Below are 23,007 nucleotides of genomic sequence, written 5' to 3'. Positions count from 1 at the left end.
GATTTCTGTAGAGCAAAACTTGGTGCACCATTTTATCCATTGTTTTCCTGCTTTTCTTTAAAGTTGAATCACCTAGGTACAATTATTCCTGTGGTAATTTAGGGTCTTGTTAAGAAGCACTAACTGTAATATTGACAAGAGTCACAGAAAAATAATCTCCCCCCTGTTTTCAAGTAACAAGCCACAGTGAAGTGAGAAGTAAGTAAAGTTTAAGGGCTTCAGAATAAAATGGCTAGTGAAGAAGTCATTTGCTAGCTTGCCACTGCCTCCCACCTCCACTGCCATTTTCACATTGTACAAAGATTTCAGTTGCACTTCTATGAATATAGCTATGGATGAAAGAAGGTTTGGCATTGTGGATGCTCTAACAAGGACATTACTTTTGAGGACAATAGGGGTCATTAAATTCCATTTACTCAATCTCTCTCTTCATGACTAATTAATTACCTACAGTGTTTACTGATCAGCTGGGCTTTTTTTTCTCTGATAGCTCTTCTGCAGAACACCACAGTAACACTTCAGGAGCATAGATCGACATTCCCTGAGCATTCTTGAGTCTGGTAGGTGGACTGGGCAGTCTTGGACAGCCTCAAGGAGTACATGCTGAGTTCTGTGGTTTAGAGCCTCCATTAGCTCCATCTGGAAAGAACAACTGCAAGCAGGACATACTGCAGTTTCATGACAATAAGAAGGAATTCTGAGATGGAGATACAGGTTGCTGTGTCTCCACAGTTATTAGTTTGGCATACTCTGCCACTTCCACCAACAGTCAACAAGGCAACGATAGCAAAAAAGTCAAATCCAAAGTCAGTTCAAGAGAAAGATCTGTGGAGAAAAAGTCAGTCTACTACTACAGCAGGGATGTGTAGTATACAAAGGATACTCAAAGAAAGAGAGAGGAAATGGTTCCATAAAAGGATAGTTTTGTAAATCCAAAATTACAGCAAGTACATTCCTGTAACTCCTGCTCCAGGGAAGGCTGATACCCCTGGCCTCTGCAGATATGTGGACTCATGTGCACAACCCGCACCCTACTCTCTCGCACATACCAATGATTTAAAAACAGTTAAAGTAAACTTTATGAACATAAGATGAGAAGCAAGTGAGGATGACACCTGATGCCAGTCTCTGGCTTCTATTCACATATACACATTTGTGCATGCATATGGAAATGTTTTCTCATGTACTTATAAGATATATTTTAGAGCTTTTCGAATCTAGATCTCCATTGTAATTAAATCTTGACAGTCTTTTTCTGTCTAGGAGAATGTGCAGTTTTACTATTCATCTAGACTTTCGTTAAGCATTTTAGGCTATCTGCAGATGTTAGAGTATAGGTAGAATATGTTTATGGTTGGACAACCATGAGGATTTTGGGGGGGAGAATTGGGACTTGAGATAAAAGGAAAGGAACAAAACAAGAAATACCTGTAGTAACTGAGATCTGTTATAATTTGGAAAAGAATTTGCACAAATGGCACCAAGAAAGAAATATTTAGAAACAAAATGGGTACTGAAATTAAGACCATTGAAAGAAGTTAAGCAGATGCAGAAACAGGCATCTCCTGTCACTGATTCAGTTTTTAAGACCGACATTATGGATTTCTCAGATATGTTGGCAAAAGCTGGATACCTCAGTTTATTTTCTATTGGCTCACATGTTTTGCTTATTGTGATACAGTCATTGGTCACAGACATTTTATTTTACAGTAAATCTCTGTGTGTGGCTCTCTGTGTGTCCCTCCCTCTTCCCCTCTCCTTCTCTCTCTCTCTCCCCACCTGCATGTGTGTATTATGTGTTCCTTCGGTATGTATGTGTTTACATGAGTGCATGCCATTCATGTCACTTATGTTCCTCATTCATTCCACCTTAAGTTTTGAAACAGAATCTCTCACTGAACACGGAGCTCACTGAATTAACTAAGTTGTATGGCAGCTGAGTTTCAAGGATCCTCCTGTCTCTGCCTACCCAGTTCTTGTGCTGCCTTGCCAAGCTCTTACCAGGGCTCTGATCCAAACTCAGTTGCTTGTGCTTACATGAGAAATGCATTATTGAGTGTGTCATCTCCTGATTGACCAATTTTAGACTGAAAGCACTAATAAGATACATACCAAATTTAGGGGCTTAGTTTCTTAGTTTCAGGAAAATAGTTGGCGGTTACTCAGTCTCCAAGTGGGTTCTGTAGTAAGGGGAACAGAGGCTGTCTCTAACATGAACTCAGTGGTTGACTCTTTGATCACCTCCCCCTGAGGGGGGAGAAGCCTTGCCAGACCACAGAATAAGACAATGCAGCCAGTCCTGCATTGAGAACTGATAGGCTAGGGTCAGAGGGAAGGGGAGGGGGACCACCCTTATCAGTGTACTCTGAGAGGGCCATGGGAGGAGAAAAGAGAGGCAGGGTAGGCTTGGGAGGGGATCAGAAAGGGGGCTACTGAATGGATACAAAGTGAATAAACTGTAATAAATAAAAAATAAATAAAAAGAAAAATAAGCAAAAAAAAGTTGCTCACATCTTTCCTATTTCCAGTGTTTTCTGTACAATTTGTCTAGTTATAAATAAATTTTCTTAATAGTTCCTCTGATATGTAGTGAAAGAATTTTTATTACTTAGGCACCACACACACACACACACATTCACACACACACACACATACAAACACACACACACACACACAGACACACACACTCCTAATTGTGGAGTGTATTCATATGCCAGACACCAGGATTTTTTTGTTGTTTGCTTTAATTGGGTATGATTCTGCAAAATTGTCATTTAAAGTGGAGTATGGGCTTTGGTCAACTATTTCTTCACAGGCTAGCTAATGATAGCTGAGGATGCTTTCATCCCCTTCAGGTTGGAATGAAAAACTTGCCTCAGCCATTAATTCTGCTGATGAGAGGTTGGAGGCTTTCGCTGTAACAATGCTCCTCTTTCAACAATTCTTCCCAGCAAGCCTGGAAGACCTCTACCCCAAACACCCCATCTGCAGGTCATCTGCTACCCCACCAGCACATCTGCAGGTCTAGATGAGGTATGCCTCAGAAACTTCTTTAATTTGAAAATAGTTTTGCATTTCTGTACATTGTACTTTAAAGAAGAGAAAATACACTGCTCAAACGAGATAGATGTTTCTATGTTAATGTGTCTTTCTGTCTCTTGGATGTGCTATAGGTTAAAAATCTACTGATGCTGTAATTATGCATATAGGCTGTAAAATGATATGTAGAGACAATCTCCTAAGTGAGACAACATTCATAACACAAATACAGCACCCTCCTGAAGTATCATGTGACTTTTCTCCCTTTAGAGAACATTTTCCACAGATCATTGAGGTTAGATTGAAAAGAATAAATGGTTTAGACATGCCTTGCCCTTATTTATTTAAGGGAGAGTTTATATGCATAAATTTTAAATTAAATGAATGGCTTAGGGCAGTAAATGTTAACCAGAAAACACTGAAAATTTGTTAATGTTATTTAGTCTGGTGATACTTCCTAGAGTTGCTAATGTCCTGTCCAATTTTTACTTTTAAACTAATCTGAATTGCCCCTCTGCTCTGTACCATGATTGTCTCTCATGTACTGTCTCACACATAGATGTTCCCCCCCCCCCCACCACCACCAAGGAAATAAATATCTTAGGTGACAATTGTCTCAAGCATGATGAGCTTTGTTTATTTTGTGGATTCCAGTTCATCCGTCATGCACAAACGGAGCATGGGTACTTCTAGGTTTGAATGTGTTTATACACTTGGTCCTTAGCTAGTGGTGTTGTAGTCAGAGGTTGTACAGCCTTTGGGACTTGAGGCCATGTTGTCACATGGAGGCCCCTGGAGTTGGGCCTTAAAGGTGACTGGCTGACTTTTCTTCTGGCCAGAGTTATTTGCTTCCATAACAACCTCCCATCTGTGACTAGCCATCTCATGCTTAAACTGTGCTTCAGCCATATGGTCATCAATGAGGGTCTAGATGCACCCTGTGCTGTAAACCCAAATAAACCTTTTCTCCCCCAACTTGCTTCTGTCTGGTATTTTGTTAGGGCAATGGGAAAAGCAGCTCCCCAAGATCATGTTTTGTATTTCCAAAAGAATCCAGTTCATCTGTGTATTTAATATACATTGTAAGTGATGAAACGCAATGCATATACACAACTTCCTTTGTTAATAAAATTTTATTGGGAAGTAGGTCAAATATACAAATAGCTATCGCTTGAGGAGTAGAAAGAGGGCAATGAAGTGGCAGAAGAGATGGCGAAGCCATGAAAATCAGTGTGGCAGGGGGTGGTTTGGGTGTAGATTGTCAGACTGAATGTTACTGATTTCACGCACAGAGAAGAGTATGAAGAAAGGCAGAGACGCATATAAAAATTCCTGGATCTTTTTTTTAATGCATGAAGAGTGCCACAGATGTGAGAGAAGATAACTTAAAGGTGAACCACTGAAGGAAGAGAGTGAAGAGCAGCCAGACTGCAAAATAATGACAAAGTTTTTCATTCAAATAGAAAAACAGGCTAATTTCTTCCCTAGACATCACGACACACTTCAAGGAGTTTCCAAATTATAACATGAATATGGGTCTGGACAGTTCATCTCTCTAATTCAACTGAAGCATCATAATAAGGCTGGCTGCAACAATGACATTTATCTATGTATCTTAGTTTGGAAATTTGACCTTTATGCTGAACAATTCATGGCAGTTTCCCAGGGATGGTGACAAGAAATGTGGTTCTTTATAAAATTTCTTCCTTAGTAAACTGTTCCTTCATCACACTTTAACACAATCCCATTCTATGTAAAACAAGGATATGTTCAGAAAATGGCCAGCAATACAATTCAGAGATAAAAGAGCAGCATTTTCTTTATGACTTGGAATAGGCAAGATTTCTTCCACAGGCTCCAGGGTGGTGAAATGGCTCAGGGCTTAAGCACAGGTGCTGCTGTTGGAGAGGACCTGGGTTTGGTTCTCCGCCCTGGCATGGTGGCTTACACCCTCCTGTGATTCCTGCTCCAGAGCATTTGATGCCTTCTCTGGCTTCCCAGAGCACTAAGTATCATGTGGTGCACATACACAGAAACATGCATGCTCTTACATACCTAGAACCATGCAGACACACAGAACTATGCAGACACTTACATATATACACAAGCACACAAAAATATGCAAGCCCTTACACATACACACAAACGTACAGACTCTTACACGAACATACAGGCACTTACACATACACACACACATAAAAAAGGCACTTATAAACACATGGAAAACCTCCTTTGGCATCAGACACCATGGGGTACACATACTTACAAACATGCAGGCACTCCTCACACATCCACAGAAAACCTTCCTGGGTACCAGTCATCATGTGGTACACACACACACACACATGCAGGCATTTAGTCATACATGGAGGAGAAAAAAACGTCTTTGAAATAATTAAAATACATCTACACCAGTGTTATTTCTTAAAATACCAAACACAAGAAATCTATCCCCAAGAGAAGAAATGTAACAATGTCCTGCTAGATGAGACATAGGGATACCGTAGCAGAGAGCCACTGCCATTTCCACAATACATACTCACTTTTGGAAACTCAGGGGTAGGCTAGAACATATTTCAAGGTAATTCTTTACTCTGCATGCATACAGGAAATTGCAGTATGGAGACTATCACACCGGCAAAGGATGAATCATCTTTGCAGAAAGGTGTGGGTTACAATGCTTAGAGCTGCAAGTAGCAAAATACTCATTCCAAGCTGGTGCAGCTTAAACACACATTTCTTATCTGACATAACAAGAAAATGGGCAGTAGGCCTGTTGGTGGTTGGTCAATAGTAGAGAGAGACAGACACTATTTGTCCTTTTGCACAAGAGGTTAAAAGGCCATTCCTTTAGTTTGTCTCTCTTTGTACAGCACCAGCTGTAGTTTTAAATCTCACAAATTAACACTTAAAGGTACACTTTCTTTTCATCACACACATACACACAAAAACTTTCTAAGCCCTTTCCTCAGCCCTAACTACAGCCCTGCCTTAACTCGCAGCATGAGAAAGCATTGCTAGCGCTGTCTCTTCCTTCACTGACCACCGCCCCAGGAATGAGCAGCGGTCTCCTCCTGCAGTTGTTGCTGAAGCAAAAAGGTAGACACCCTTGTAAACCAGAGGCTATGGGCTTGGAAAGTCAAGTGGTGACCAAGTACCCAACAATGTGTGACAGGAGAAAAGAGAAATGCTACCGCCCACTGTGGCATTAAAAGGGACTGCTTCAGCCTCAAAGCGAAGTGCTACTTTCCCCTCAACTTTATGAGGACAAGATGGTTTCTTCTATTGACAAACTCTGCAATAATTAGAAAAAAAAAAAAAAAAAAAAAAAAAGGGGACTGTGTTAAAAAAAACCACTCTGAATTGTGAATGACAAGAGTTTTAAAATGTTAATGTTTAACACGATGGATATTTACATCATTTTTTATTAAAATATAATTATTTCTTCGCCAAATTTCTTACTATTTTAATTTGTTTATTTTCAATTTAAGTTCTTTTTTTTAATGTTTCAAATTTATGAAATGACTTTTAACAAGCTTAATTCAATTCACCGTATGATTTTCAAGGACACATAAAGCATGAAATACAGACATAGTCTCCATCTTCAGTAATACCTCCATTCCTTTACCATGAGCTTGTCTAGCAGTTCAGAGGCAAAGGCCAATTTCCTGAGTGCCAGGCCTAATAATTATGAATGATATCAAAACTGCAACGTTACAGCCATTTTGTGTGTAAGATACTGAAGATAAAAATGGTAATCTACACGTGGGAAGGTTCGGTGTGGCCCACAAGTTACTCTTTCTGATAGGCCTGTTTCCCCCGCTATTCCCTGTTACAGGCAGAAAGGATTCCTGTCATCAGAGACTTCGGGATCTGACTACAGAAGAGCAGCGGGTTAGTGCAAAGAGTCAGGTGGAGGTTGGAGTGATGGGAGAATCCCTAGCACGGGGTTTTTATGTGGTCTTGTGCGGTACTCCAGATACAGAGACAGAAATTTGAGATGAGGACTCAAAGGAGCAACCGCAAAGGCAGGAAAACTAAACGCTCTACTTCAAAAGAAAAGTGTGCATGTACAAAGAGCACTGCACTCAGTAGGGCAACACTTTCTTACGGATGTAAAATTGGTAAATCCCTCCTTCAGGTTGCAACATGGGTAATGAGGGACTCCCTTCTTTATTGTCCTGGGACTGAGATATGAGCTCTTGTCAACCTATCAACGATGTATTGTTCAAAGGCCCCTTCTCTTATTTTCACAAAGGCCAAGTTCTGCGACCCCCTTTGAGAAGCCAGTGCTGCATGTTTTATGGCTGAAGCATAGGTCTCAACTGTCAGGCAATATCTGCCTCCATAGTCTTCTGAAACTTCTTTTCCATCTGGTCCTCATTAAGGCTTAGTAGCCAAAGAAAGACTTCTCCCCTCTAGAAACTAGAGCCTAGAGACCAATGGGGACCCATTGGAGAAAATAAAAAGCATTTCTCTCTTCATTCGGCGCCATAGGTCTCCTTGTGTGTGTGTGTATTAGACTGCAGGGTCTGAGCACACCCCTCTGCCCATCCACCTCAAGCTATGGAACCAGCTCCATTGCGCCCAGGCTGTTGGAGAATTTTAGCACCCCCTCAGAGTGGAACTAGGGGGAGGGTGCGTGATAGGAATGGAGTTAAGAGGGGCAGAAGAAGTTAGGGGTTTTCCTCCCACAGGGTCCAGATCTTGCCTGTCCCTCCCCTTCCCCCCCAGTCACAGAGACCCAGGGTACGCCCACGAAAGCTCCTGGCTTGCTGCTAGTCGACTCCCGTGGGCATTGGGCCAGGCCTGGGTGGAGGTGGAGGTGGGGTGGGCAAGGAGGGCTCTAGCGTCACGTGCCTGCGCAGGGACCTCAATAAATGCCGGCGAGCGCTGGGGAGCAGCGGAAGCGCCTTGCTCCGGGGCTCTGCTCTCGCTTAGACGTCACCCGGCCAAAGCCAGAGGTACCCGCGGAGCTTTCTCCTTGCCCCACCCAGCACCGACGGTTGAGGAGCACAGGGGAGCCCCCACTGCCGAGCGAGCTGCTTTCCGGGGGGGCCACTAACTTCGGAGCTCGCGGCCGCTGCTCCTCCCAGGTTTGCGGGGAGTCAGGGAGGTAGCGGCTGGTCCACAGCAGCCAGCCAGCTCCTTGTTCAGAGTGGCGCGGTGGCCTGGTCCTTTCCCCTCGTTGGCTCTGTGCAGTGCTGAGTGGAGGCTCGGGACAGCTGCAGAGATCGGCCATCCCGCTGGGCTCCGCTCTCCGGGGGAACAGCACACTGGAGAGGTAGGCGATTCGCAAGCTGCACCCGGAGTGGTCCAGCTGCCACGTTTTCCTAGCTCCCCTTTTGGAAACATGATCTAGGAAAAACACCAAAGTTGTACAGAAAGGTCTAGCCAAGACAGGGTAAGTGGGTTTCAGCGCAGGAACCCGAGGCGAGAGAGGACCCAGGCTAGTTCTTGCAAGTGGCTTCATTGGTTTCCCCTTGTCCTGGGCTTGCCTCCGCTGCGGAGTTTAGTGAACTTTGGGCTCCTGTGGTGTGTTCAGGACCTGTCTGAAGTCCTCCAGGAGCCCCCTTGGTAGGGTATGGTTCACAAGTTGGGCATAAACTTTGCAGGAAATATGATTGATTTCTCCATCTACGCGTGGGTGAAAGAAAAGTTGCTCCAGGGACAGGAGCCACTCATTCACAGTGATTCACCGCCGGGCCCCCTTCAGGTACCCAGGAACAAAGGCATACAGTGTATGAATAGCTATGAACCCACAAGTGCGATGCTGTGATACTGTGAATAAAACCCTTCGAAGTTTCTACACAAAATATTAACGTCTACACACACACGCACACACAAAACACTCAATCACTATATAGATTGTACTGTTTGCAGACTAAATGCAGCCTATGTCACTTAAAACCTTGTAATTCAGAAATTATTCTCAAGCTTTGAGCTTCCCGTGCTACTTTCTTGCCCTTGACCTTTGGCTTGGAAAAATATTTTTTGTGCAAACAGTACATTGTGAAAGCTCTTCGTGGGAAAATGGGGGCAGTAGAAAAGTATTTTCAAAAACTGAGTGCTTACTTGTTAGAGTTTGCTATTAGAAAAGAAATTCATCTTAATTCCCTGACATGTCTTATAGCCAAAAGGAGTGGACGAGCCTGTCTTGGAGATTTTCCCAGGGAAACCCCGAGGCCGGTCATTATGATGTGTACAGCACGGGAGTGGCTCAGAGTGACTGCACTCCTATTCATGGCTAGAGCTGTTCCAGCTATGGTGGTTCCTAATGCCACTTCGTTGGAGAAGCTTTTGGAAAAGTACATGGATGAGGATGGTGAATGGTGGACAGCTAAGCAAAGAGGGAAAAGAGCCATCACAGACAATGACATGCAGAGCATCTTGGATCTCCATAATAAACTGAGAAGTCAGGTGTACCCAACAGCTTCTAATATGGAGTATATGGTAAGACAGTTTTCCACTTGGTGTGTGTCAAAGAAATATTACTGGTGCATTGAGCGACACAGGCAAATTCCTTCGTGCTGTTCTTTAATCTTTTACCACTCGTTCTGTCTTAAGTTTTAAAGTTTTCGTCGAGTATATCCTCATCTGCATACTCTTCTATTCATGTCCCCGTTATTAATAGCTCTTTCAGTTTCGGCATAAAATCAAGTACCTTCAGATCCGCTGTTCCTACTAAGCATTCTAAACCCTGCTCTGACCTGAAGGAAGGTCTCCCTCTCATAAATAGCTGCTGTATTGACTTTAATTTTTTTTTTTTACATTTACTTATTTTATGTAGGAGGCGCATGCCATGGTAAACAGGTGACAATCAGAAATCATGTGAATCCAGGTCATCAAATTCAGATCCCTTGGCTTGGTGGTTCTTGGCTGAGCCATCTGGCCAGCCGCCATATTGGCTTTCTATTTACTTTGTAGAAAGATTATGCCATAATGCCCCTTTCTGTAAATACTGGATCTGACAACTCAGACTGAGACTCAGGGAAGAGTTCTGAGTTGTTGGCACAGAACTAGAGGAGACTTGTTTCTGGCAAATATGAAAAACATAGTTGTTTTATGTTAGTCTGTTTTAGTCAATTTATTCTTTATAAGTTTCAAATATAAATATAACTAGGCAAATAATTTAATTTTAAAGAATCATTTTGTCTTTGATCACCTCATATAAATTAACAGGTTTGGGACACACAATTAGTTCTTTAAAATTATTAGCATACCTTACATCTTTAGACTGGCTTTCAAACTGTATTGTATTACTCCTGTGAACTCAGAATGCACTAGGCTGGGGAAGCCTGATAGCTAATACTTCAATGACAGAATAGCTTATTTAACAAACACACTCAGAAGCATATTTCTCCCTTAGACAGGTTCTACAGTGCAGTTAATTTCAGTGCGTTCTCTTCTCCCTCTGTGTTTACATTAGTTCTGATGGCTATCTTTTTAAGATAAATTTATAGAAACACGCAGTTCTGACTTTCCATTACCCTTCGCAAAATAGTGCTTTACATTATTTTAACTTTTACTTGAATACAGTTTAACTATAAAGAAAGCAGGTAGCATTCAAGATGCCTCATCGGAAACTGGGAATTAGGGCCCATGTAGCAGGTAGAAACTCTACCATAATCACATCACTGACTGTGTGGATGGTCACTCATTAATGCTTCTCTGTTTCACGTTCCTTATGGCTACTCCAAGAAGGGTTGTGAAGATTAATTGAAGTAGCCAGTGGTTTAATTCTTTAAGACACATATTACTAGGTGACAATATATCATGAAGAAATATGCAATGGATTTCTTAGGCATCCTCACACTGTTTACATTTGATATCTAAGGAGATTGCTTAATTCTCAAAATTGCCTGAAGGATGTGACATCTTCAATGTTGCATATTTATTTTACATTTGATATTATGTTTATTTTGGAATGTTTGTTTAAGATGAAAAATTCTCTTTCTTCGGTAGTGAGCCTTTAATTTGAACAAATTATGGAACCTCTGTAGGTTGATCACTCTAAGTTTATTCCATGATGGTAGGTCTTGGGTGGCTTCATGTGTGTGTGCTTGTGTGTATGTGATATATGTGTGTGTACTGTTCATATGCATGTGTGGGTGCACACTTATATGTGTGTGCATGCATGTTGAGATCAGCAGTTGATAATAGATGTCTTCCTCTACCCCTCCCCACCTCATTTTCGAGATAGGATCTAACTGAACCTGGAACTGGAATTTACTGACTGGGCAAGACTAGATGGCCAATGCAATCCATGCGTCCTCTTGTCTACATGTCTCCAGAGTTAGCATTTCGGTATATATATACCACCTTGCTTGGCCTAGGAGAGTGCCTCACTTAAGAGAGGGCGGAAGATCTATTCTCAGGTCCTAGTGTTTGTGTGGTAACACACTGTGGACATAAACCAGCCCTTCCTTTGGTTTTAATTAAAAAAAAAAAGAGCTTAGGATCTCAGTTCTACAAAAGGGAATGTGTGCGATTTAATGTGCAAATCGTGAAATGTAAGTTCTGTGATTTTTCTCTCATTTCTACTTTCAGAGAAAAAACAATAACTGCAAAGAGTATGTATGCTGTCTATCTAGCCTGGGATGTTTACTTGGGTTTCAGCTTTGTTTCATTGGTTTCTTTCTGTCCTTGAAACGTGGATGCAGAAACCAGCCAGGGTTTAGGCTGTGTTGCCCTTAGATACTGTTAACATTGGAACTGTGTGCTGGCTCTAACCAGCTGCACAGCTCTGTGCCTCACTGTGATACTGGAAGACATTAATTTTAGAATGCACACTAAAGGGGCATTTAAAAATTGACTATTGAAATTGTTATTGATTTTTGTGAATTTTATAGGAATGAAAGTGCAGATATTAATCAGCCTTTTTAGAATATAGTTAACTCAGTTATTTATAATGGATTTATTTTATTTAAGAAATATAGCTTAAATGTAAAAGCTGCGCAAAGCCATTTTCTATGTTACTTTCAATGTCCGCTTATACTCTTATAAGTCTTTTTCAGATTAACTGTTGAAATAGCCATTCTCCTTATTTGTAATTGGTGCTTATTTTAGTCTCACAATTGCCAAGCCACACATTGACAAAATAATACCACTGTCCCCACTTCTGCCTTTATCCTCACTTATCTTTTAAACTTAAATCTTACTGTTGAAAACCAGGCCTTTTCTTGAAGAGCTTATCATTTAATTGAGGAAAAGAAAATATATATGCTTAAAGTCTCCACATACATGGGACACAGAATTCTTTTTCCTGAAATATCCTTGTGAGAGCTTTACAAGGCTAAATGTGAGGTGTGGGCAGTTTTTTAGTGATGGTCAACACTGCCAATTAAAGGTAAGAGGAGAGCTCAGAGGTGGAAAGTAGACTCCCAGGCACTATCAGCCTGCTTTGCAATAATCAGACTAAGCAGATACAAGCTCAGAGCTGGGGCAGAATCTAGACCCAAAGAAAGGAAGATAGGAACCAGAAACCCTAGGGAGAGTGATTATCTGCATTTGGTTTAGGGTGAGTTGAGAAATGAGCCTTAGGGCATCAAATGAAGGGACAGGGATTACCACGTAAAAACACCGGCTTTGCGTGTGTACTGGAGGGGGATCACAGCTTGTCCCTGTTGCTTACTGGAATGTGACCTCTGAGAGTCTTCTGCCCTTCTGGGCCTGGGCTACTTCACAGTAAAGCTGGTGGAAAAATACAAAGCCCAGAGGTTGGATTGAAGTGAGAATTTGACTGTGTTGAACTGATGTGATTCCTGCAGGTTTATGACTCTGGGGCAGAGTGTGGCCATCTATGTCCTTCTTTTCTTCAATATTTAAAAATATCTTCTCTGGGTTTTGCTTTATCGATTCAGTTAAAATATCATCAGGCTTGCATGGCTCTGTCTTCCATCTCTGCATTGTCTTCAGGTATTTCCTAATATGTACGGGGTGTCCTCCATGAAGACTCATTCTACAGTAAATTTCAAAGAAAGCTAAGGGCCTTATGATGTCTCTTCACTCTTCTCCAGGAAACAGATAAATAATTGTATTCAAGTCTGCAAATCTGGTTTCCACACCCACATATGAACACATATCACTTCATAGCATTTCTCTCACGGATGTCTGTCTTTAAGTCCACCTCTCCTATTTCATTCTCACCGTTGTTCCTATATTGTCATCACATTTGTCAGCTTGTACGAATTCATTCCTAGTTTGCAGCTTAGTTCACCCTTTTCATGGCTGCTACAGCTGACTTGTCCCCCAGCTTGTCTGTGAAGGTCACCCAGTTGAACCAAAGTTATTTTGACTCCTCCATGGTTCAGAAACTAAGGTCTCTAGAATTAACCCAAGCAAGGAGGCACCTGCAGTCTGCACCATGTGCCCGTCTGCCACATCTTTGTAGGTGCCTGGATCCAGTTCACGCGTGGTCCTTGGTTGATGCTTCAGTCGAAACAAACCCCTCTGGGCTTTGGTTAGTTAGCGCTTTTGGTCTTCTTGCGGACCCCCTGTCACTTCTGGGTCCTTTTTCCTTTCCTCCCACTATTCCCCCAAGCTCCCTATGAATAGGCCAATGTTTGACTGTGAGTCTCAGTATCTGTTTTGAAGATCTGCTTGGTAGAGTCTCTTAGAGAACAACTCTGTCAGGTTCCTGTCAGCAAGATTAGCAGAGTATGGTTCATAGTGTCAGTGGTTAGCACTCTCCGAAAGGGTGGGTCTTTCGTTGAGCTAGGCATCAGTTCAGTATTCTCTCAATCTCAAAATATAGCTTTAATTAACCTTTCTCCAAATAAAGTTATATTTTTATAAGCATCTTTAGCTACAAAAATCTAAAGTTCATGAGGACTATATGTTTCTAAAGAAATTGGCACTTTAAAATTAAAGTGCTTTTCTCTTTGGAAATTTTGTCTCTATGAGGACAATACTGGAAGAAGAAATAACACAGCAGCCAAGCTTTACTAAAAAAAATTAACTCATGGGGTAACTGGCTGGAGTTCAGGAGATTAAAAGTTCTTTCTTAAATCCAAGCTACTTATCTAGGCTTTTGAGATAAAGGGTGTGGAGGGGTGGGGATTGTGCTGCTATTCCTTCCTCCATTCAGCCTACCTTGAGAGATGGCCATATAACAGGCAATGTCTAGGAAATATAAGTAGGAAATATAAGCTTTACCCCCTGCTTGAAACACTTGACTTTCTAATTTCAACATGTTGCTCCCTGTGCCTGAGAGCGTGAATTTAGGAAATGGTGCAGAAATGAATACTGAGCTTTAACTGGGAGGGATGAGATTGGTTTCTTTTAATCACTACAAAAGCCATTTGAGCATTTGAATGGAGGAGGGACTTATTTTAGGATTATCCCAGTCTTCACTGTAAAGGGCTGTAGGTGGGTTGAAACTCAACTGTATACAACAATCTGTTTAGGTGTGGCAGCAGTTGTCAAGTGGATAGTGACCAGGAGTAGGTAGCGGTGTGAAGGTGGTGAGAAGTGGCAGGAATGCGAATATCACCTCCTCGCAGTTCATTCATCCTGAAACATTCAAAGACGTCTTGTTCCAAATGTAAAGTTGACCTGGCTAGCAGGCAGCCAGGAGACAGAATTCCCTCTCCTTGTGAAAGGCCTGTCTATCCAAGCCATGATGCAGACTTTTGAAGATTAGTGGCAGTTTCCACTCTGGTTTTCATATGAATGGAAAACATTATGCATCCTACAAACTTGCAAGGACTTTCAGAATGTTGGGAAAATTATAGAAATCACCAATTACATGGTGTTCAATGCAATCTCTAGTATAAAACTAGTCAACAGTATCAAAGAAACACCATCTCCCTGTATCATCCCATCCTATCTGTTGACTAGTTTTATACTGAAAGGCAATGGATCAGGAAGAATTTGAGGTTATGTTCAGAGTTTACAGCCTCTTGATTGACTGAAGCACGTCTTGTGGTAGAAGAAGAGACAGGACAAAGTGAAGGTGAAATCACAGGGTCTTTTGGGGGAAAGACTTGAGTTTGAAGAGCAGTGCTATTCTTACTTACATTTAGTGTTCAGTGAAGAGATGGGGCTTGGGATAAAAATAATGGGAAGGTTGTACATATCATGAAGTTATCCCAGCTGAGCAGGTGCAGCTGTGTCAAAGAGAAGATTGTATGGACAAGGGATTGAATGCTTTGGATGGAGCTCAAAGAGTGATGTATGGGTGTTAAGGCAAAAGGATAAGGGAGCAAAGACAATGAATAAAGCCCCCAGCAAGGTTGGAGAAATAGATGGCACAGACAGCATTCCTTAAGGCAGCAGGAGAGATAGCAAGCCAATACTCCTTCAGTGTTGTTGCAAGGCTCCTAAGATGAACCAGACAAAGGAACAGTGGGTTCATCAGTGTAGAAGTCATTGGTAAGATTTATTAAAAATGTCAGCAGTGAGGTGTGCCCAGAAGCCTTGGAGAGATGAGAAGAGTTAGGTGAGTAGGTGGCAAAGTCATCTTAACTCCTAGAGATGTTGATATGAAGATGAAATGAGAGGGCAGATTATGAGGGAAATGGGAAAGCTTCTGCTCTTCAGTTTAAGAGAAAGTGTGGTAAGGGAAGGGCCTTACCTAGGAGGGAGAAAGTATAGCTGCCACACCGTCAGTTTGTTTATTTTAGCCGTAAACCTGAGGCCACAAGTGTGGAAATGATTGGATTCATTTAATAAAGAAAAGAGATTTTTTTTTTTTGGTTTCCTTAGTGAACCCTAGAGAAAAATCCATACGTTGTGTCTAAGCAGATAAAAATGAAGAGAGTCTGATGAGGGAACATAGTGAATTGGTGTTGTTGGCACGCTTCTATTTAAGGATCTTTTTAAAATTATTTATTTATTTTACTATTAATTACACTTTATTCATTTTGTATTCCCCCATAAGCCCCTCCCTCCTCCCCTCCTGATCCCACCCTCCTTCCTCCTTCGTCATGCATGCCCCGCCCCAAGTCCACTGAGAGGGAAGGTCCTCTTCTCCTTCCTTCTGATCTTAGTCTATCAGATCGCATCAGGAGTGGCTGCATTGTCATCTTCTGTGGCCTCGGAAGGCTGCTCCCTACTCAGGGGGAGGTGATCAAAGAGATGGCCAATGAGATTATGTCAGCGGCAGTCCCTCTTCCCATTACTATATAACCCACTTGGACACTGAACTATCATGTGCTACATCTGTGCAGGGCTTCTAAGTTATCTCCATGAATAGTCCTTGGCTATTTAAGGATCTTGGTGCAGTCAAGTGTAAGTGGGATTTGAGTTATTGTAAGCTTTCTTGTTACACAGTACTTGGGGTCCAGGAGTGGTATCATAGCCTAATGTGGCCTGGATTGGTAATGCAGAGCAGTGTCAGAGGACACAGTCACCTTGAACAAGGGGATGGCTTGAAATAGAGAATATATCTTCCACTTGTTAGATACATCCAGACTCCAAGGAACAAGTGAGTGAGGTAAGGTAACAGCTCATTGAGGCATAGAATATAGCAGCAGGATAGTGCAGAGATGGTAGTGCAGAGATAAATGAAGGTTGCTTACCATGATTTTCCTCAGATGGTCAAATAGAAATATCTAAAAGCCATGGTATACGTATCCGCTATACATGTATATTTGTATGTATGTATGTGCGTATGCATGTATGTGTGTATACACACCCATACATATACATCATCACAATCTTTTCATAATATCATTTTATTATTTAGCCTTTTAGGGAAATTTATTCCTCAGTAGTTCATAAAGATCTCATAGAAAATAATCTCCTTATAAAACTGGTTTTAATTCTCCTTACAATTAGGGAAAACTGAGAATAAAGGATTTATGTAGTTCTCACTGGCTGGAAAGATAGAGAATTTTCACCTTTAGGGAAGAATTACTGATACAGACAACACAGAATATGAATATACAGTGCAGAAAATCAAGGAGTAGAATACAGCAGTTTTGTTGGAAACATCTAAACTTACATTTGAATGTTTCTAATGTCAGCCTTTGGTTTAAATGAAAGTTCTTTGGGTAAATTGTGGTTTCAGTTTATTTACTTCCATAAGCTTTCTTTTACTAATTTATCCAAAAAAGAGTGGTTTTTTTTTTTAATCGTTAATCACTTAATAAATAAACTAGGCTTTCTCAAGAACACTAAATAGAAGCAATTAGTTTTTCGTTCACCTTCAAAAACCTAACTTATCAGTTAGTATTACAGTTTGGTTGTGAAATGCCACACCAAGTCTCAAGTGTTGGCTGGAGAGTTGGCCAGTTGTTGGTGCTGTTCTGGAAGTTCTAAGAGCTTTGCCACATGTAGACCAGCTGGCAGAGAGAGATCGTGAAGGCTGGGACTTGATGGCTATGCCCATTTCAGGTTCTCATCTGGTTCAGTGCATCCTAGCTGGTGCTAGGTAACAAGTTACTGCTTTCTGATCACTCTTCCGCAGGCTAGGCTTCTTCGTCACACCTTACCTGTTTTGGGCGACGATAGTCCTCAAAACTTGACACGACAAAAATCTGTCCTTGACATTGTTTCTGACAGGTTCTTTGGTCTCTCCGTGATGAGCAGAGTACCATTATAATATGCAAATCTAAAGTACTTACTATGCAAATAATAATTTATCGTGAGAATTTTTTCCTGCCATGCATTTTCTAGGTTTGAGTTTCTGAAATTTATTGGACTATGAATAAGCCCATTGAAGAAATTCACTCTCACAAATTGGCCGCATATCCACAGCTCAAGATGTAAAGGACTAATAAGTTAGGTTGTTGTTGTTTCGCTTGTTTGTTTGGCTTTGGTATGTAACTTTGTTTTTGTATACACACGTGTGTGTGTGAGTGTGTGTGTGTGTGTGTGTGTGTGTGTGTATGTGGAGGCTAGAGATCAACACTGGGTGTCTTTGTCTCAAAACTAATATGTTTAGTGATAGATAAAGTCTCAGTGTCTCTTGAAGTGTGAATTCACCTATAATGGCTCACCAGAAAGCTCTAGGGATCCCCTGTCTCCACCTTTCTAGAACTGGGATTCCATGCTCTTGCTGCGTCCAGATTTTAAGTGGGTTATTGGAATCAGAATCAAGGTCCTCATGCTCAGTAGTAAGTGCTTTGTCCTAAGAAATACTTTACCCTAGATTGTACGTTTTCCAGTACTGAAAGATTTTCCAAATTACTATGGTCTCCTGAAATATCTAGGAGACATTTGTAAAGATTGTTACTCCGCCCCCTTATTTATTTATTTTTATTATTAATTACACTTTTTCACTTTGTATCCTTCCTGTGGTTCCCTCCCTCCTCCCATCCCAATCCCTCCCTTCTCCCAGCCTCTGCATGCATGCCCCTCCCCAAGTCCACTGATAGGGGAGGTCTTCTTTTCCTTCCTTCTGATCCTAGTCAATTAGGTCTCATCAGGAGTGGCTGCCTTGTCTTCTTCTGTGGCCTGGTAATGCTGCTTCCCCCTCAGGGGGAGGTAATTAAAGAGCAGGCCAATCAGTTCATATCAGAGACAGTCCCTGTTCCTATTACAATGGAAACCACTTGAATACTGAACTGCCATGGGCTACATCTGTGCAGGGGTCTTAGATTATCTTCATGCATAGTCCTTGGTTGGAGTATGAGTCTCAGGAAAGACCCCTGTGCTTAGATTTTTTGGTTCTGTTGCTCTCCTTGTGAAGTTTCTGTCCTCTCCAGATCTTACCATTTCCCACTTCTTTCATAAGATTCGCTGCACTCTGTCCAAAGGTTGCTATCTCAGCATCTGCATTGATAGTCTGCAGGGCAGAGCCTTTCAGAGGTCCTCTCTGTCAGGCCCCTGACTTGTTCCCTCTTTTTTCCTTCTTCTGATGTCCATCCTCTTTGCCTTTATGGACAGGGATTGAGCATTTTAGCAACAATCCTCCCTCTTGATTAGTTTCTTTAGGTGTACAGATTTTAGTAGATTTATCCTATATTATATGTCTATATGAGTGAGCATATACTGTGTGTATCTTTCTGCTTCTGGAATAGCTCATTCAGAATGATCTTTTCCAGATACCACCATTTACCTGCAAATTTCATGATTTTCTTGTTTTTTTATTGCTGAGTAATATTCCATTGTGTAGATATACCACAATTTGTGCATCCATAGCTCCACTGAGGGGCATCTGGGCTGTTTCCAGCTTCTGGCTATTACAAATAAGGCTGCTACAAACATGGTTGAGCAAATGTCCTTATTGTGTACTTGAGACTCTTTTGGGTATATGCCTAGGAGAGGTATAGCTGGATCTTAAGAAAGCGCTATTTCTAGTTGTCTGAGAAAGCGCCAGATTGCTTTCCAGAGTGGTTGTGCAAGTTTCCATTCCCACCAGCAGTGGAGGAGGGTTCCCCTTTCTCCACAACCTCTCCAGCATGTGTTGTCTCTTGAGTTTTTGATCTTAGCCATTCTGATTGGTGTAAGGTGAAATCTTAGGGTCTGGGTCTTTTTAATTTGCATTTCCCTGATGGCTAATGAGGTTGAACATTTCTTTAAGTGTTTCTGTGCCATTTGATATTCCTCTATTGAGAATTCTGTATTTTGCTCTGTACTCCCTCTTTTTTTTTAAAGACTTTAAAATTTGTTTGAAGTATGTATGGGTATTTTGTCTTTATTTATGTCTGTGTCACATGTATGCAGTGCCTCCAGAGGCCAGAAGAGGTTGTTTAGTCTCCTGTAAGTAGAGTTGCAGGTGATTAGTTGTTTCCAGGGGGGTGCTGGGAATCAAAGGTAGGCTTGTGAAAGAGAAAGCAATGCTCTTAACCACCAAGCTATATCTCCAACCCAAACTGCTCCCCTCTTAATTAAATGTCAATAAAATAATGAAGGTATTGTAGGGTTTGATTTACCAGAAAGTCTATAAGAAGGTAATATCATTCACAAAAATAATTCAAGTTTGCGGAGCTTTATATTTGTGTAACACAGGTGCATTATGGTTACTCTAACAATTATTCTTAACTCCTCCAAGCATGTTTGAGGCAGAAAAACACAGCTCTCTTTCCCTGAACCAAGTGTTTGCTCACTCTTGGGCATTTGGTGAGATGGAAGCAGAGAGAACACATGGACAATCAGATCTCTTCTGAGTCAGGTTACATATTAGGAGCCACAGAAAACTCACAAGGCATACACAGTGGAGATCTGCTTTTCAAGTTCTCAGTTGAGAAATAAGATTCAGAACAATGGAGGCAGAGAAAGAAGAAAATATAACAACTGGTAAATTGTGTGTTTAAGCAGATTGAGAGGGTGGTATGGGAAAGAGAGTGTTGGAGTGCACATTACTTTGGGAAATCTTTGAGTAATGGAGGAGAAGAAAGAATACACAGTCCTGTTGGAGAAACACTGATGACATCAGCATCCAAGTAAGATGGACAGTTGTGGACCTGGCTGCTTTGTCTTCTCACTCTCCTGGCTCCAGGTGATGGAGCTGTACCTAACATCTCCTGTACAACTGAGTCATAACTTGCATTTTGACAAGAAGTCCTTTAAAGTTTGATAATGGAAGCTGTAGGGGGTCAGCAAAGAGGAAAGTTGGGATATAAAGGCCTTGACAGTGACATAAGACTAATAAGAAGAAATTGTGTAGAAAATGTGGAGATGGTGTCAGATTCATGTTTGCTCCATCCCATGAAGACACTCTGTCCTGTCTCATTCAAGACTTTGAAGTTGAACACGGTATTCAAATAAAATGAAACCACTGGTATTGTCTTTTGAGTTTATCTGCATATTCAATTACCATTTCAGAAATTGAGAGAGAAGCCCACCTCACATCTCTGTAATTTCCAGGAATCCCTGCTAGAACATTCATTGCCTCGGGATAATGCTGTTTTCCCCGGCATCCTAGGATCCTTCTTTGTGTTCCCTCTCACTACAGAAGCCTTGAGGACAAATGAGGCAGAGTAGTTACAACCTGCATTCACCCCTAAATTGGAAGGAATGCGTCACAACTCATTCCCATAGGCGTGTGTGTGTGCTATATATGTAGTTGGAAAATAACCATGTTTTCTTTTCGACATACCTCATGTATCCATTTTATGAAGAAATGGTAATTTTGGTATAAGTTGTCTTCAAATTACTGCTGGGTAAATAGTTCAGAGGAAGACAAAAAAGCCCCTTAAGCCATCTTGATTTGATTTACAAAGCCAGAATTTAAATAGAAATGTGTAGTCCAACCTACATTTAAATAGTATGGGTATGAATTATTGGCAATCTTAAAGCCTGAAATATCAGGTTGTTGAGTGAAAATACCCATGTATAAATGTGTATGCATGTTCCATGCTGTTATTGGTCCTTAGTAGTAATACTTCCAGGACAGCTAAATTTCCAGTACTTTAGTCTAGAAAATTTATAAAATTTACATTGTTTGTAAGTTTTAGGCATAATTAAATTTGATAAACAATGACTTTAAAATGGTTACCAATTAATATTTAGTGAATATTGATTTAAATTAAAATTAGTTACGTGATTTTCTGTGTAGTCCTTATATTCAAATATGATATTATGAATATGTTTATTTACGCATGTATTATTAATGATAGCTTATAAATTCCATTGACTCTCAACTCTTGTTTTCAATGGGTTAAAGAAAAATTAGTTGATGCTTTTTAAAATATATAATTACATCATTTTCCCCTTCTTTTTGCTATCTCCAAGTCTTATAATATGCTCCTTCTTACTTCTTTTTCTGATTCATGGCCTCTTTTTCACTAATTTTTATTACATTATATATGTATACATTATATGTATGATTTATTCATAGTATGTACTGAATGAAAACAGTTAGTCCTTAAGCCATCTTTCTGATTTACCTTGTATTTCATTTGACAGATTTTATAGTTTAGAAAGATTAGCCTAACAGGTTTGAGCACATTTTAAATTTTATTTCACTTTCTGTGTAACAGATACAGACACTGCCTTGGAAAGACAAATTTGGGAGTTTAGAAGCAGCTGTACATTCTGTCTGTAAAGTTCCAGTTTCCATGGCAAACCTCGCAGCCCAGAGTATACAGTCAAGTGCAAAGGAAGAAGAAGCTGGCCTTGAGGAGAGTCTCCAGGACTCTTCTGTGGGCTCCTCTGGGTGGTCCTTAGGTGTGGGAGGTGGGTGTGAGGCTTTCAGTTATTTACTGGACCCGGGCCACCATCACCTGAGGGTCTGTACACTCTCCCGTCTCAAGCCCGGGCCAAGAAATCTCACAGCTCCTGATCCTTCTGTGTGGTCTCTCCACGGTGTCCTTCCCGCCAAATTTCCCCTGTGGTTGGCTGCATAATGTATTGGCTCCAGTTAGTCAAGATGTATCTGAAAAGAGAACCGAATAGAAGCTCCATTTCATAACTTAGCCCCAGAATTCTTGGGGCCTCATTCCATTTGTCAGATGTAAATCACTGTGGCCCTGGTTGAGGGGGAGACTCGAGAATTCTACAGCACCTTGCATAGGAGGAGGATTTAAAAATCAACACAGATTTTTTTTTCTTTTTAGCCATGTAAGTCTTATTTGTGTTTTTCCTCTTGCTTCTGTATGTCCATTATCATGAGGTTGGCCTACTGGGAAACCTATGGGTTAGTATGTTTTGCAATGTGACTTAAAACACTGAGGGAAAGCCCAAGTTTCAAGATTGAAGACAAAACTCTGTTGTCTCTTAAGGACTCTTTACTTTCTGGGTGACTCTGCCTGGAAACCTGATTGCCTTGGAGAGGTGATTATTTTTCCAATTTTCTGGATATAAAAGGAAGATAACATTTTATCCACCCTTTGGAACTTCATCCAAATACATACTTCTTGTGTAAATATTTGATGAAGAGATAACAACAGTGACTTGAATGATATTTGTGTAGTAAATTAAAATGTGTAGTTTAACTTAAACAAATACTGAAATTAACTAATAGTGTACTTATGTCAGCAAATAAAGTATTTAACCTGATAAATATCATATATTTCTGATGTCTATGGTAGTTTGGAATACTTGATATTAACCCAAAGTAAAGGCAATTTTTTTAGT

General features: G+C 40.9%; 1 protein-coding gene across 1 annotated transcript in view; it reads left to right on the top strand.

Moving 5' to 3' along the window:
* The first annotated feature begins 7,865 nt into the window (after positions 1 to 7,865).
* Positions 7,866 to 23,007, top strand: part of Crispld1 (cysteine rich secretory protein LCCL domain containing 1) — a 36,221-nt gene continuing 21,079 nt past the window's right edge. The window contains exons 1-2 of the mRNA XM_021664647.2: positions 7,866 to 8,323; positions 9,173 to 9,492. Of these exons, the coding sequence (XP_021520322.2) occupies positions 9,235 to 9,492 (258 nt within the window). The 5' untranslated portion in view covers positions 7,866 to 8,323; positions 9,173 to 9,234. The remainder of the gene's footprint in view (positions 8,324 to 9,172; positions 9,493 to 23,007) is intronic.

Source organism: Meriones unguiculatus, chromosome 6 (assembly GCF_030254825.1).
Source record: "Meriones unguiculatus strain TT.TT164.6M chromosome 6, Bangor_MerUng_6.1, whole genome shotgun sequence".
Taxonomy (NCBI): Eukaryota; Metazoa; Chordata; class Mammalia; order Rodentia; family Muridae; genus Meriones; species Meriones unguiculatus.
The sequence above is the reverse complement of the archived record's forward strand: the minus strand, read 5'-3'. Positions and strand labels throughout refer to the sequence as shown.